General features: G+C 35.0%; 1 protein-coding gene across 1 annotated transcript; it reads right to left on the bottom strand.

The window, feature by feature from the left end:
* Nucleotides 1–12,204: 12,204 nt before the first annotated feature.
* On the bottom strand, nucleotides 12,205–13,778 carry LOC113771535. Its single transcript, XM_027316111.1, has 5 exons — nucleotides 13,517–13,778; nucleotides 13,167–13,408; nucleotides 12,858–13,064; nucleotides 12,476–12,580; nucleotides 12,205–12,390 (listed from the first exon to the last, which is right to left on the bottom strand). The coding sequence occupies exons 1-5, from the start codon at nucleotides 13,776–13,778 to the stop codon at nucleotides 12,205–12,207; spliced, it is 1,002 nt and encodes a 333-aa protein (XP_027171912.1).
* Nucleotides 13,779–14,348: the final 570 nt, after the last annotated feature.

The raw sequence follows: 14,348 nt of genomic DNA, 5'->3' as shown, positions 1-14,348 counted from the left end.
GACGAAAATTTGGGGCACGTGAGATACCCCGAATATTCCAAAATAGAAAATTAATCATTGGACAATACTGCATAAGAGTTTGAGGATAGTTTTGTCTTAGACCGTAGAGAGCGATCACTAGGAGCTTGAGTGCGTGTACCTTTGTGTTTAAGTTTCGTGATCGCTTTAACCCCCTCTTCTGCCTGAACATTTTCTTGAACTTGTTGAACTATCGGGTTTAGGTTAAAAATATCAATAAACAGCGAGCCGGTCCCCCTTTGCACACCTCCAACTTCACCACGTGGCGACTAGTTCCCAACTACTTGCTCTGCACTATGAACCCCATCCTTTTCCACCGCTGAGCCCAACACCACCTCCATGAGTGCCTTATCCGACCTACCACTCTCCTCCCCCACCCTGATCAGCCACATTTGTTATTGCAATCCTAGAAGAAGACGACAAACTGGAATCTGTCGACTTCCCCGACCTACCCGTAGGCATATCCAAAGTGCATGGTAACGCTGATACTTCATTCCTTGACACCAGCACCTTGTGTGCTGCACCATTCTGGTTGTCCACCTTCTCTGCAGCCACATCGGGAGAGGCTATGGCCCGCGCACCAAGTGACTGCCCAGGCGAAACAGCAATCGAAGCACCATCTACAACACCCGTTGTTGCAGCTTGAAGCGGCACCAGCGATGAACCTGGATCACCAACATCACCAGTAGTCACTGCCGACGCCGAAACAGCCTTAGTAGAGGCCTCGGGTAAGGCATCCCCCGCCAATACCTCGACACTAGGACTCACTTCAGCTATCAATTTACTTTCCTCCTTTTCGGCGACGCCGGTTTGTTTGGGATGAAAAGCCATAACAGCCCTTCGCTTTACCTCCTGTCTCTTTTGGCCTTCATGTAGCAGCGCTGCTCTTAATTCTGGATACTTAACATAACACCCATCCATATCATGGCCTTGGCGGAAATAGAAGGAGCAATATGAAGGCAAGTTCTTAGGCTCTAACACTTGCCAAAATCCGTCTGACTCACCTGTCCCAACACCAACCCATACCCGTTTCGGAAAAGCCTTCAACAAGTCAACCTCCACACAAACACGGGCCATACTGGGTCGTGCTAATGAGCTGGTTGGAGCATCCATGAAAAGTGGTCTTCCCAAGCAAGACACTATGTGAAATAGGCACTCTTTCTTGAAAAAATGAACCGGCAGTTTCGGAAGTGAAAACCATACTGGAACTATTGAAAGTTCTTTATCTACATGGAATGATGAAGTCCATTTAAACACCCGCATTGGGCATCCAAATACATACCATACGTTCCTACCCCAAATCCTATGAAAATCCTTCGCACTAGCAAGACGAATAAGCACATGTTGATGATCTAAGAGACCTACCGAAATCTCATCTTTCAAATCCAATGCCTTGAAAAACCTGTGAATATCCTCCATGGGAGGACGACCTTTTGAAAACTTGCCAACCAAAGAAAGCTGAAAAGAGGCTGCAATTGTTGACAAGTCCAGCGGAGAGAAAACCATCGCTGGCTCCCCCTTCTTGTCGTCTTGTCTATCTGCAATTCCAGCACTGGCCCATGCTTTGAAGAAAAAAAAGAAGAGAGCGATTTATGTTGAAACGAAGGAGCGACGTAGAGATTGGATGCCCTCCAGCCTGCGGCTGTAGGGCATCTGATGTTGCCATGGCACCCAAGAAGCCCTAGCCGCCCCACACCCCTAGTCAGAGACGGGCGCTTCAATTTTTTCCTAATACCTCAAATCCAAATTTTCTAACTAATTAATCATTACTATCATGTTTATACAGGTTATTGAACTTTAGGGCCCAAGAACACGATTGCATTGGTTTAATATATGCTAACTTAAATATCCATGAACCCTTCTTAAGAATACCTTTGTCTCAAATTGCCCAAATATGCATTTATATACGCTTTCTTAAAATTTGAGCCTTTCATGAAATTGTAATTCTTAATATTAGTACAAAACTTTCTTCTCGAAATTGTGCACATATCAATTAACGGACACCATGAAAACAAAAGGTAACAATATATATGCACTAACTAATTTGGGTTAAAAAGAAATTGGTACACCATGACATAAACTATGCAACCATTAAAGTAGTATGCAATCAATTATGCAATCAACCAGCATAATTCAAGCGTGAATATTAAGGCTATTGCAATAGAGCATATTTATTAGCGATATATAATTGCTCATAAATGGTGTTTCAGATCAAGTAAGATTTTTTCCATTCAAATTTTATTTTAACACACAAAACCCTTTATGTCATAGAAATTAAGATGCACATAATATGGTTACATTCAGAATCATTAGTAGAAAATTCTGGGTACTGTAACCGAGCATACATCTAACCCCCCTTAATTTCTTGCAATTACATCCAGCTTAGATATTGTTAAGATAACAATTAAGCCTTTCATAATAATATTGAATACTTTCCCAAGGATCAGATATGGTAGACCAAACAAAATTAATTGATTCTCATAACTAAGAAAACAAAACTTCTATTCAGTTATTGTCAATTCTGCTACCCAAAGCCAACTAACAATACAAGTTGGTACACGTTCCAAACTGACTAGAAGGGTTAATTAATTGGTCCGAAAGTTATTATCTATCCTGTTTTGTGTTGTTACAAATGTTCTTTCCAAAGTCCGATAACATGATTAATAGGCCACTTAAAGTCATGCACATATGAGCAATTGCATAGATCACAGCCAGACAATCAATCATGGGATTCATAATAAGCATATATATATGATTAAAAAAAAACTTCTAACTATCACCTTTCCATAACAAGTAGTGGAAATCGTTAAGGAACAGAATCAAGACCGTCATACGCAGATGTGGTACTTGAGACAATGAACCAGATTCTTGAACTCTAAGAATTTTGTCTTAAATTTTATCGACAAAATAAATCAGAATTAAGTGTCACATAATTAATTTACAAGTCATAAACTTTAACCTTGCTCTGATACCAAATGTTAGACATAAGGAGCAGGATCTTTGGTATGATTTGTAAATTAAAATTAGGAAATAAATTCTAAATTAACATACCTTGAGATATTGAAGACATTTTGGAGAAGAATTTCACAGCCGTTTCAGCAAGCCTTCCAATCACCAAAGTTGTAAACTGTAAACCTTTGCTGCCTAACCTTCCCTCACCTAACTCTCTATTCTGTTATTTTAGTTATGGGTAAAAATAACGTATGTCAGAGTGGTGAGAGGGACCAGGAACCCTAGAGTATTTATAGAATCACAATCCCTCTTATCATAGAATTACGATAGACTCTAATATCTTCAGATATATGATACTTTATTTGTTAAATATTATGATAAGATACAGCTTAATAATCACTGTAATTATCAGATAAAGTACCATATATATAATACGTCTATAGACAATGAATATGGGACTCCTTACTTCCTCCGATTTATCTATCTTTGGGATTCTAAGACTATCAACATAAATCTATTCATATGGTTATTTATCTCATAAGCTAGTGACGGGGTTTTGCTATACGTACAAGTTAAAAAAAATCTGAAATACACCCGTTTCACTGCAAGTATACATGTCAACTAGTAGTTTAGGGTATATATCGGGTCGATCCCACGAGAAAGATTGAACAATTACCGGCACTACTAAAACTTCTCTATTATTTAGACTATCAATGAATTATAACAAGCAAAACCTACTGAACTTATACAAGAAAATAACAAATGAAAGCTCCTTAGATTATGGTATCCCTAACTACTCATGCAAGTGTTATATTTGGATCACTGATTACTACTATCTTGGCTAGTTATGGCGTAATTTCTTATGCATATGAATCCTACTTTCGTAGTGAATCAATTATATTTATAACTAATCCATACCTATTCTCATGGTTATGAGATTAGCTACAAATTCATTTCTTCAATGAAATTACATGAAATGAATCACTAAAACCACATAGGTGCACCTCTACTCTCGTGAGTGTACTTTCTATGTTTAGCACTTCTTGAACCAGTATTAAATCTCAATTTTCATTGAAAATATACACCTTAGATAATCACAATTAATGGTACCAGATTAATTTTGATTGAAAGAGCTAAAGTGCTAAATAACTTGCTTAAATCATAGAAATCAAATAGCCAAATAATAAACACTAACAATCATAGAAAGTTCAACCAAACCCAAGGCATAAACTTTAAAGATACATAATAAATACAAAATCTAGAACTTGCATATTAACCATACTTAAGAATCCAATACAAAAGATAAAGAGTTGGAGAAGAGATAACCCATGTCACTTGAGCTTCAACTCCTCCTTCTTCATCTCCATCTTCATCCTAATCTAGCCAATATACAAGAGTGGATGAGTTATACTTCTCTATACTAAACTAACCTCACACTAAGAAAAAGGAAGAGTTACATTTCTGCAGACTCCAAGCTTCTCCCGTATGTCTCCCCATCAATCTTGCAAGTTTTTGGCTATATAAAGGTAAAAGGTGGTCAAGGAATGAGGCTTACACCTCCCTTATACAGCTGCAAAGTGTTTGTCACATGTCTGGCATTACACGTGACTTGTTGGAGGTGAAAACAAGTTGTCCGCGTAGAGAGCAGCCTTTTCTGACCACAATCCGGCCAGAAATGCGGCCAATTTCAGGCCGGATTGCTACAGTGACTTTTTGTGCAATTTCTGTTCATTCTTCACTGCTGCTCCGATTTTGCCTCAATTTCAACTGAACTTTTCTTGATGATAGAAGCTGATTTAACTCTTGACCAAAACATAAAACTTGTAGCTCTTTGAGTTAGCTTTCCAATGAATCAAAAATCACCTCATTTGGACTTCTATAGGCTAAGAAATTACTGAAATACCCTTGACTGCTCAATACCCTATTTCATCTTCGACTAATAGAAATTAACTACTGTAATTTGAATTTTTGACCTGGAAAACCTTCAAACTGGATTTCAATGTCTTCACCAAAGTTGTAGATCTATCTTTTATCTTCAAATTGGTTCAAGAATCATTTTAATCCAATCACTGTAGCTCAAGTTATAGCCGAAATATGAAAATGTATAAAAACTGTCAAAAATGCACAAAATGCAAGTAAAAAGTGATAAAAACCTCATTTAATCACTTAAGAACATTTTTCCCCAATTATAGTCAAAATGATTCATTTTCTTCCAATAATATAACCAAAGTGACTAAAAATAACATAAAATGTCATTCAATTATTACGTAAATTAGTCACTTATAAGCTAGTGAGATAACAATTGAATATTGAAACAATATCATGTGGTCATGTAGGCCACACTAATATTTCCAACATGCCATTGTCTAGCTTACCTTAATTTAATCCAATTTAACATGTTATAGCTGCTTGATGCTTCAGAACCTTTCGATTAATCAAAATCTCATTCGAAGAATTCGTATTTAGTGATCTGGAACTATATTCTACAGTAATTACTCGTGAATTGATCATTGTAACTTGAATAGCAATGTGTATTGAGATTAAAGAGGTGAGAATATCTACTGGTTTAAAGAATGGGAAAAAAAAAAGAAATGTGCAATCCTGCTCTTATACAGGATCCCCCTCCACATCTCCTCCCTTAGGTAAATTTTGAATATAAAGTAATCTGGAACTCTGAATCTTCAAGAACCTTCACTTCTAGATCAGCTTTGAATCTATTCTAACACCAATTTTGCAATCCCCACAAAACTAACATGATGCCAACTCGTTCTTTGCAGAGAAATCTAGAGATTCAGAGTTTCATAATAGTTTTGTGGCACTAGGTTTGCACATAGTTTTGTACAACCTATATAAAGTGACACAATAAGCCACATATCAAAACTTAACATGCCAATGGCATACCTTGATCTTGAGCTGGGATGATCCTAACCTGTCAAAAATTATTTGACAAAAAAAAAAACAAAGGTATCAGAATTACGATTAGGAATTCATTTTGTGATTTTATAATTCAAGGTATAGGAGCAATCCAAGTGTAATACGACAACTATCATCAAATGTTGTTAAACTGGAATCCCCACCAAAAAAACAAAAAAGAAAGAAAAAAAATCCTTACTTAACCCAACTAAACCTAATTGATGAAGTGTCAAAATGTTTTAAATTTAGAAAACTAAATCGATCCTTATGGAAGATCCACTTGTATAGACTACAAATATCCATTTCATCATACCCTAGAACTAGCTTAATTGATATGAGGTCTTTGATTCGATTCTCAAACCGTCATTTTTTTCCTTCCTTTTCATAAGACTTGGTGTCTCCCCTTGAACTAAAGGTGAAATTCAGTCAGTTAATCAGTTAAACGAAATTGGTTGAAATCGATATTTACTCCCTTCAACTTTCAACCTAAATCAAAATCAAATTCATTTTCACCAAATTGAACTTGGATTGAATTAAAATTGGAAATTAGTTTTGAAAGCAGGTAGCCACTTTTGTTCAGTTTCATGTTGATATAAAAACACAAAAAAGAATTGTACTCAATATCTAAAGAGTAAATCATGCGATTTATTAAGTTAATTTATATGAACATAGAGTAGTTATTCATAAACTCTAAATAATTATCATCTCTTCATATGAACTACAGATCATGTGAATCAAGTGTACAAACATATAGTGTAAAAAGTAGTTCAATATTAGGCATTAATGTTACTTAACATATATATTACCGTGAACCGCATGATGTTTATTTTTTGATTATTGGGATAATTTCAGAAACCTTCCCTGAGGTTTTCGAAAATTACACATAAATACCCTCTAATATGAAAAATTACACTGCCCTCCCCTTGACTGACATATTTGATAACAAATTAAGCCTATGTGAGAAAAAGTAATCTTAAAAGTGATGAATTAGTCTTGTCAAACAATTATATTTCAAGTTTGTTCTTATTGACCATACAAGAAAATGAGTTAAAATTTTGGGTAAGAAAAATGGCAATAAAAAAAGAAAAATTGGCACCAAGTTGATCCTCTTGGGATATGAAAATAACATTAAACAAATCAGCAATCTGAATAGTAAAGTCCTACAAGAACCGTTAGAAGTGCAACAGTACCCAAATATGACAATGATCAACCTGAGTTTACTAGCTGTATTCATTTCATTCAGGTTGTAAAATCCATTTGAAATATGGATATAATTGTAAAAATGTACCCCTAAAAGTTGAACTTTGGTAGTTATATAATGGTAGAACCACAAGGCCATGAAAATGATGGATTTAAATTCATCTGCAATATTTAGTAGGAATTTATCTACAATGCTTCAAAATTAAAGATTCTAGATGTATAGAGCACTATAAACTAAATAACCTAAACAAGTCTTAAATATAATAAATAACAAGGTCATACACTTCAAGTTTATTGAATACCTACCAAAAGTTGTTATGTTGTTCAAATCAAGCATGTTAGGAGGAATATATCCATATGGTCTACAAACAAGTTGATTGCCAGCTCATTTTCATGCAACTTAAACCTTTCCAATGACTGCCTCATTAGTGTTGGCATCTATCATTGCAACACTTCTTGGAATTCGACACCTCATATGTAGCAAATAATTAAGATTTTCAGGTAATTCATGAAGTGCTTTCTCACAAACATTATTCAACAATTCTATATATGTTGTAAAACTAATAAAATGAAATACTATAATAAGAATTGAAATATTAGAGAAATGAGTAGAGAAATGGAGAATGATTTTCTTATTATTCTAACTAATACAAAAAGTCTTCCCAAAAGGTGTCAATGTACCTCTATATATAGGTACTACAAGATTAAAGGTACATCAATCCTATTAAACACCCACTACTACAAGAATATGAAGAAACCTATGAAACGGTTTCTCCACCACATGAATAGATTTATGGATTGTAACTTCTATGCATAATGTAGCCATAAATCCTGAATTAATCATCTTGGGAATACAAAGGGACATCCATACTTTTAGTTGTTTCATAACACTCCCCCTTGGATGTCCATTACACAAAGAATATGTCTCGTTAAAACCTTACTAGGGAAAAATCCATCGGGACAAAAACCCTAGTGAAGAAAATAGAGTACACTATTCCTGTGTATTAATTTCTTCCCCTGATGCAAACATCATTTGAGATCTTTTAATCGTCGCATTCCAATATTTTTCACCAATTTCTCAAATGTTGCAGTCAGCAATGCCTTGGTAAATAAATCTGTCAAGTTATTATCCGATCGGATTTGTTACACATCAATTTCACCATTCTTTTGTAAATGATATATCAGATCTTGTACAATTAGCAAGATACATTAGTGCACCAATTGCACTGAGATATGGTACTTCAGGACCAAGTATCTCTTCATCTTCTTCTCGTGGTCTAAAAGGATCCTTATTAGGATCTAATGATCTAACGACCATTGGGGTACTTAATGTATGTGCCTTATCTATATAAAATCACTTTAATACCTTTCGGGTATAAGCAGTTTGGTGGACAAAAATTTCACCTTTTAAATGCTCAATTTGTAAATCAAGACAGAATTTTGTCTTTTCAAATTTTTTGATTTCAAATTTAATATTCAACACTATTTTGAATCTCTTCAGGAGTTCCAATCAAATTAGATCATCAACATATACAGCAATTATCACAAATTTGATCCATTTTTCTTGATAAAAACACATGGATATATTGGATCATTAGTATAACCTTCTTTAGTCAGATATTCATTGAGGCGGTTATACCACATACGTCCAGATTGTTTGACCCCATACAAAGACCTTTATAATTTAATAGAATAAATATCTTTAGAATTTGATTTGCATGCTTCAGGCATGTTGAATCTTTCGGAAATTCTCATATAAATATCATTTTTAAGATTTCCATATAAATATGCAGTAACGAAGTCCATTAGACGCATATCTAGTTTTTCATGTACTACAAAACTCACAAGATATCTAAATGTGATAGAATCCACTACAGGTGAATACGTTTCATCATAATCAAATCCAGACCTTTGTGAAAATTCTTGGACTACAAGTCTTGCTTTATACCTTACACTTTCATTTTTCTCATTTATTTTCTCACAAATACCCATTTATATCCTACTGGCTTTACACCTTCAGGTATTTGAACTACAAGTCCAAAAACTTTTCTTTTAGCCAGTGAGTCCAATTCAGATTGGATCGCATCTTTCTATTTTGGCCAATCATTTCTATACCGACATTCATCAACCGATCTAGATTCATGATTCTCATCAACTTCTATAATATCAAGTGCTACATTTCATTAGGCTCCAATTAAATTTTCTATGATTTAATTCTCTTCAGGAGTTGGCTCTTCGGGAGCAACCTCTTCAGGAGGTTGAATTTTGTCATGACATTTATTTAATCTCCGGAGCTATTTGAAATCAATTTATACCTTATTTAGGTAGACCGGCCTTAAATTTATTTGTAGCACTTGTGCATGTCCTTCAGGGACATCAATTTTAATCATGGTATTTCCTGCAGGAATAGTTGCTTTAATGACTCTTCTGAAATCGATAATATATCTGACAATTGGTTTGCAGTTTTCTGCAAATGAATAATTTTTTGAACTTCTAGTTCACATTATTTTGTATGAGGATCGAGAAAATCCAATTTTTCAGATGATTTCCTTTCGGTTGATCTTTTCCTCCCCCTAATGTCGGGAATCGTAATTCATCAGAATAAATAAATCATTCAATAGATCACCCATCAAATATTTTACGAGATTTAATTGTAAAAAGTGATTCATACCCGACATAAATTTTAAATTTCTTTTGGAGCCATATATAATATAAAGGGGGTATGTATAAATACATATCGACTCTCAAATATTCTCACTTTTGTCAAATCACATATCCACTGGAATCAGTAAACTTCTGGTTTACTGCAAGTGATGATTATAAATCAAATGAGAATGAAGACAAGTATATCAATAACCATTTCTCTTTCGAATGATTATTATGATATAATTAACCTTTATCTCACTTGGTTTTTAAATATGATCTTTATTATTGTCTCATTTAATGTCTCAATTTGATATCCATTTCGACGGATATTCAAATTCAATAAATTTTTGAGACATGATAAAAGTGGTGCTTTATTTATCATAAACTGGAGTTTTCAATCACTTAAGCACTACTACTGATTGTGTTTGTCTCTCTTATTGGAATATAGTGTATATAGTAGCATTAATGAGACACATATCATTGTCACCATAATTCTTACGGGATAAATATCATCAAATGTTTTTATAATATCCTTTATAATTAAAAGTTTTTACCCCTCAAAAATTTTGAAGTTTTAAATTAACTACAAAGTGTATCTGCATATGAAAATTGCTCCCATAATGTTGGATCACATGCACTCCCTATGCACATTTGACTGTTTGGTTCCCAATTTGTTGTATTAATTCTTCAGCAAGATTTGTTGTTAACAAGTTTAAAGGTGTTATTTTTTTTAATGTTTATAAAATGATTTGAGCATTGGAGTATTAACTTTATCTGTCTTTTTTTATTAGAACCAGATGACATATAACATACATGTACTACAAGAAAATTGCGTTTCTGTGACAGGCGAAAGTCGTCACTAAAAATTCAGAAGTCGTCACAAAAAAAAATCAGTGACGACTTTTACTGCTGTCACAGAGCTGTCACTAGTTCTATGTCACAAAAGAGGGTCCATGTGACGACTGTTGAAAGTCGTCACAAACGAAATCGCTTTTGTGATGACTCTTGTCGTCACTCATTGTTGTACATTGTGTGACGACTTTTATTGTCACTAAGCTGGCTAAATTCTTGTCATAGTCAACCCTTGGAGTTGTCACATTATGCTTCCGTTCAGTGACGACTTTTGTTGTCATTGTTTTCCATCCATAAAAAGTGACGACTTTCTGGTGTCACTAGTGAAACTTGTTGGCAATGATAACTTTTTTTATTGTCATTTATTTTTTTGTAAAAAGCAATAATCTAATGTTAATTACGCAACATAGCTGCCAACAATCACAAAACGTTCATTGAGTAGCAAGGAGAAAAAAAAGCCAACATACGAAAAGAAAGCCAACATTCATTTCCAATAGAAGATCAACCCAAATACATATATATATAAATGTTGCCTCAAATGAGTCATAAACCATGCACCATCCAAAATAAGCCATTCAGTTACAATACTAGTGATTTCCCATCAACAATAGAGAGTAGTAAAGTTCTATACAAAAATATGAGCACGATTCCCATCTAGAACAAAACATGAGCACGATAGGCCTTGTAGTCTTCAAATCAAAAACCATCTTCACAGCAATGACTGGTTTCTTCTTCTTGGGAATCGTGTTAGAACCTACACGTTACCAAATTGAAGCAATGAGCACTGGTGTTAAAACTGGAACTACACTTCTAGATAGGCACCATATTATAAAAACTAATGTCACTCTAATTTGAAATTATAGCAATCTAAGTAAATTGCTTAACACAAAAATAAAGTGAAATTATAGCAAATAAGACATTGAATGTATATTCTGTGAAATATAGAATAACAATACAAACACAATAAATATCTGCATGTTCACAAATATATATGCAATAACAATAACAATAACAACAATAAAATCCTAAAATCATTGAGAGCCTAGATGATCGTGAACCACACAGTATATCAAGAAAAAAAACACACACACACACACAATCACAGGTGCCTCTTTTTCCTTAGCACAAAAAAAAATTCTGATACAGAAAAATTTAGATGAGTTCGACAAAGAAAAAAGTGGAATACATCCCAACGTTCAAACACCTTTGCTTTAAAAACACTAAAGTTTTGGTTGCAACATCCAGCACCTCAATGGCTGTAATTAAACATGAACAAGATTTCAAGCACCTAAATCAGCCTCAAGCAACTCAATTGCATTAAACAGGAATCAGATTTGGTGGAACCAGATTTCAAGTGCCATCAAGCAACTAAATTGACATCAAGCAACCCAATTGTATTAAAAATGAATCTCTATTTTGTAGAACCAGAATTCAAGTGCCTCAATTGTAATAACTATGAAGAGCAAACAATTTATTTATACCTGACACAGAAGTTGCTTATTTGTGCAAGTCTTTCAGCTGGTTAGCTAACTCATCATACAGGCTTCTTGTTTCTGTTTGTTGCTGTTGCAAGGTCTTAATCAACTCTTGCTGAGCAGTGAATTGTTGAGTTACTTCTGCAGCTCATTTTTCTGCTTCATCTGCTCTTTTTCGGCTGTCCTCAATCTCATGCCTCCAGCGTTCTACCTCAGCAGCTTGCTTCTTGGTTGCACTACGACCGCGGATGTGTCCAGGTATGTAACCAAGTTCTTGCTCGCATATTTCCTTGCTAGTCATTGAAGTTGTAGCCTGCAATTCCCTCATTTTGTCCTAGGCAAGTAAAAAATATGATCATTATGTAGCTGGAATGGATGTCAATAATTTAAAAATCCATTATCCAAGTGAAACAGCTCACCAAGGTCTCTTTTGCTTTGTCATTTACCAGCCCCCCTGACTTCTTTGACTTTCGACTTAACTCAAACATGTCTATCTCTGAAAGCTCGACATCTTCTTTCCTTTTCTGTCCAAATTTTCAATTTTTTCATTTTCAGTCATATGACAAAAAGGATGTACATGTACAACTGTTGGCTGGGTTTCAGATTACCTTTTCCTCAACAACTCTTGCAAGCGATTTTGTGCCAACAGTAGTGTGGCAGTCATTTTTGGCACGATTTTGCTTGTTACGTTCACTAATTTTCTGCCACAAATTAGTGAAAATTTTAACTGACAAAGATTAGCAAATTTGTGAAGTGAAATCTGAAATTTAATAAAAGGATAGGTTATTTTGACAAGCTAACCTTAAATTCATCATTTTCAAAGTAGCTGACCAGCCACTTCCAATCTTCTTCACTCACACCTTCAGGAACTTGCCTCAATGCTTCTTGCCTTGATTCAAAACTCTGGAAATACTTGTGAAGCCGATATCGATGGTTTCGATATTGTGTGTTTAACTGCCTATTAATAGCAGTTTTTGAGGTGATGTGCTCTGGAAATCGAAAGTCATCCTACAATAACAGTGCAATCTACTTAAAACCAAGCAAATCTAAAGCAGTAAAATCTCTCATACTTTCTGGATGAAATTAGAGTATTAGCAGGACAACAAATACCGTAACCGTGCTGTATATGCCTTCTCGGTCACCGGGATTGAGATGGGACCACTTTGGAACATTAAGCCTAGCAGCCTTCCTAACAACACAACCCCCTTCTGTGATGAAGTATTGAGAATCCTTCCCAACAATCCGCCGAATACAATCATCAATTTCAATGGTGAGCGTCTCATTAGCCTCCCTTTTTTTTGATAATGATAGATTTCGTGTACGTCCTCTTCTTCTTGCTGACAGCAGCATAGCTATTAACAAATATCAGTCCATACATTACTTTGACCACATTAACAAAGTCAGTCATGAAATAGAAACTTGATTTTTAATTTCAGCCGTGAAAATGAAGTCTAACTTACCATTTTCTTGCTCATCCGAAACTGGATTTGTCTCATTTTCTCCGGATGCACGAGACTCAGATGTCTGATGGTGTATCATCCTACTCTCACTAGCAATTTCTCTAGGTGAAGAAGTTGGAGTGACATATATTGCATCCTCTGAGGATACACTCTTGGATGCACTTCTTGGTTGATTGCTTCCAACTGAATTAGGTATTGCAGGCTGTTGTGCACCTTGAGCTTTTCTCTGCAGCATTTGGCCTCGCTTTCCTGGTCCAGCCATCTAAAAGTAACAAGAAGTTAGTGTTACAGAATAGTATAATTTAGGAATAAAAACTAGTTAGCCGGAGTTAAAGAGATTAAATTTAGTGTCATGTAGTCCTCATCAATTTCACCTATTCCGAATCGATGTCATTATCACTAAGAATCTCCTCTTCGTCTTCCTCATTGTTAGACTCATGTTCATTCACTTCATCATCATCATTAATGAAGTCTTCAACGGTGCCATTTGAGCTATTTTTTGACTTCTCAACATGTACAATGGATGAAGGTACAGCCTTCGGTATCTCATTGTCTTCTCTTGAAAGTAATGGTGGATTGTCGAGGTCTATTATAATAGTGAAATCCCCAGTTGCTTCTTCTTGATATATTTCCTCAACCATTGGTTCTTTTTCTAAATCTTCAGGAACATCATACAAGTGCCTTGGACTGAACCTCTCGACGATAAACCAGTTTTTGCCTAGTTTCAAGTCTTCAAGATAAAAGACTTGTTGGACATGTTGAGGGAGGACATATGGTTGGTCTTCATACCATTTTCTGGACGAATTGACACTTGTGATACCCCATTCTTTGT

This window comes from Coffea eugenioides, chromosome 5 (assembly GCF_003713205.1).
Source record: "Coffea eugenioides isolate CCC68of chromosome 5, Ceug_1.0, whole genome shotgun sequence".
NCBI lineage: Eukaryota > Viridiplantae > Streptophyta > Magnoliopsida > Gentianales > Rubiaceae > Coffea > Coffea eugenioides.
The sequence above is the reverse complement of the archived record's forward strand: the minus strand, read 5'-3'. Positions and strand labels throughout refer to the sequence as shown.

Coding starts and splice junctions, on each gene's coding strand:
- LOC113771535 (XM_027316111.1), bottom strand. CDS start 13,778: ATGGCTGGACCAGGAAAGCGAGGCCAAATGCTGCAGAGAAAAGCTCAA. Junction 13,409..13,516: donor TTCGGATGAGCAAGAAAATG/GTAAGTTAGACT, acceptor ATTTGTTAATAG/CTATGCTGCTGTCAGCAAGA. Junction 12,581..12,857: donor TTGAAAATGATGAATTTAAG/GTTAGCTTGTCA, acceptor AAATTTGGACAG/AAAAGGAAAGAAGATGTCGA.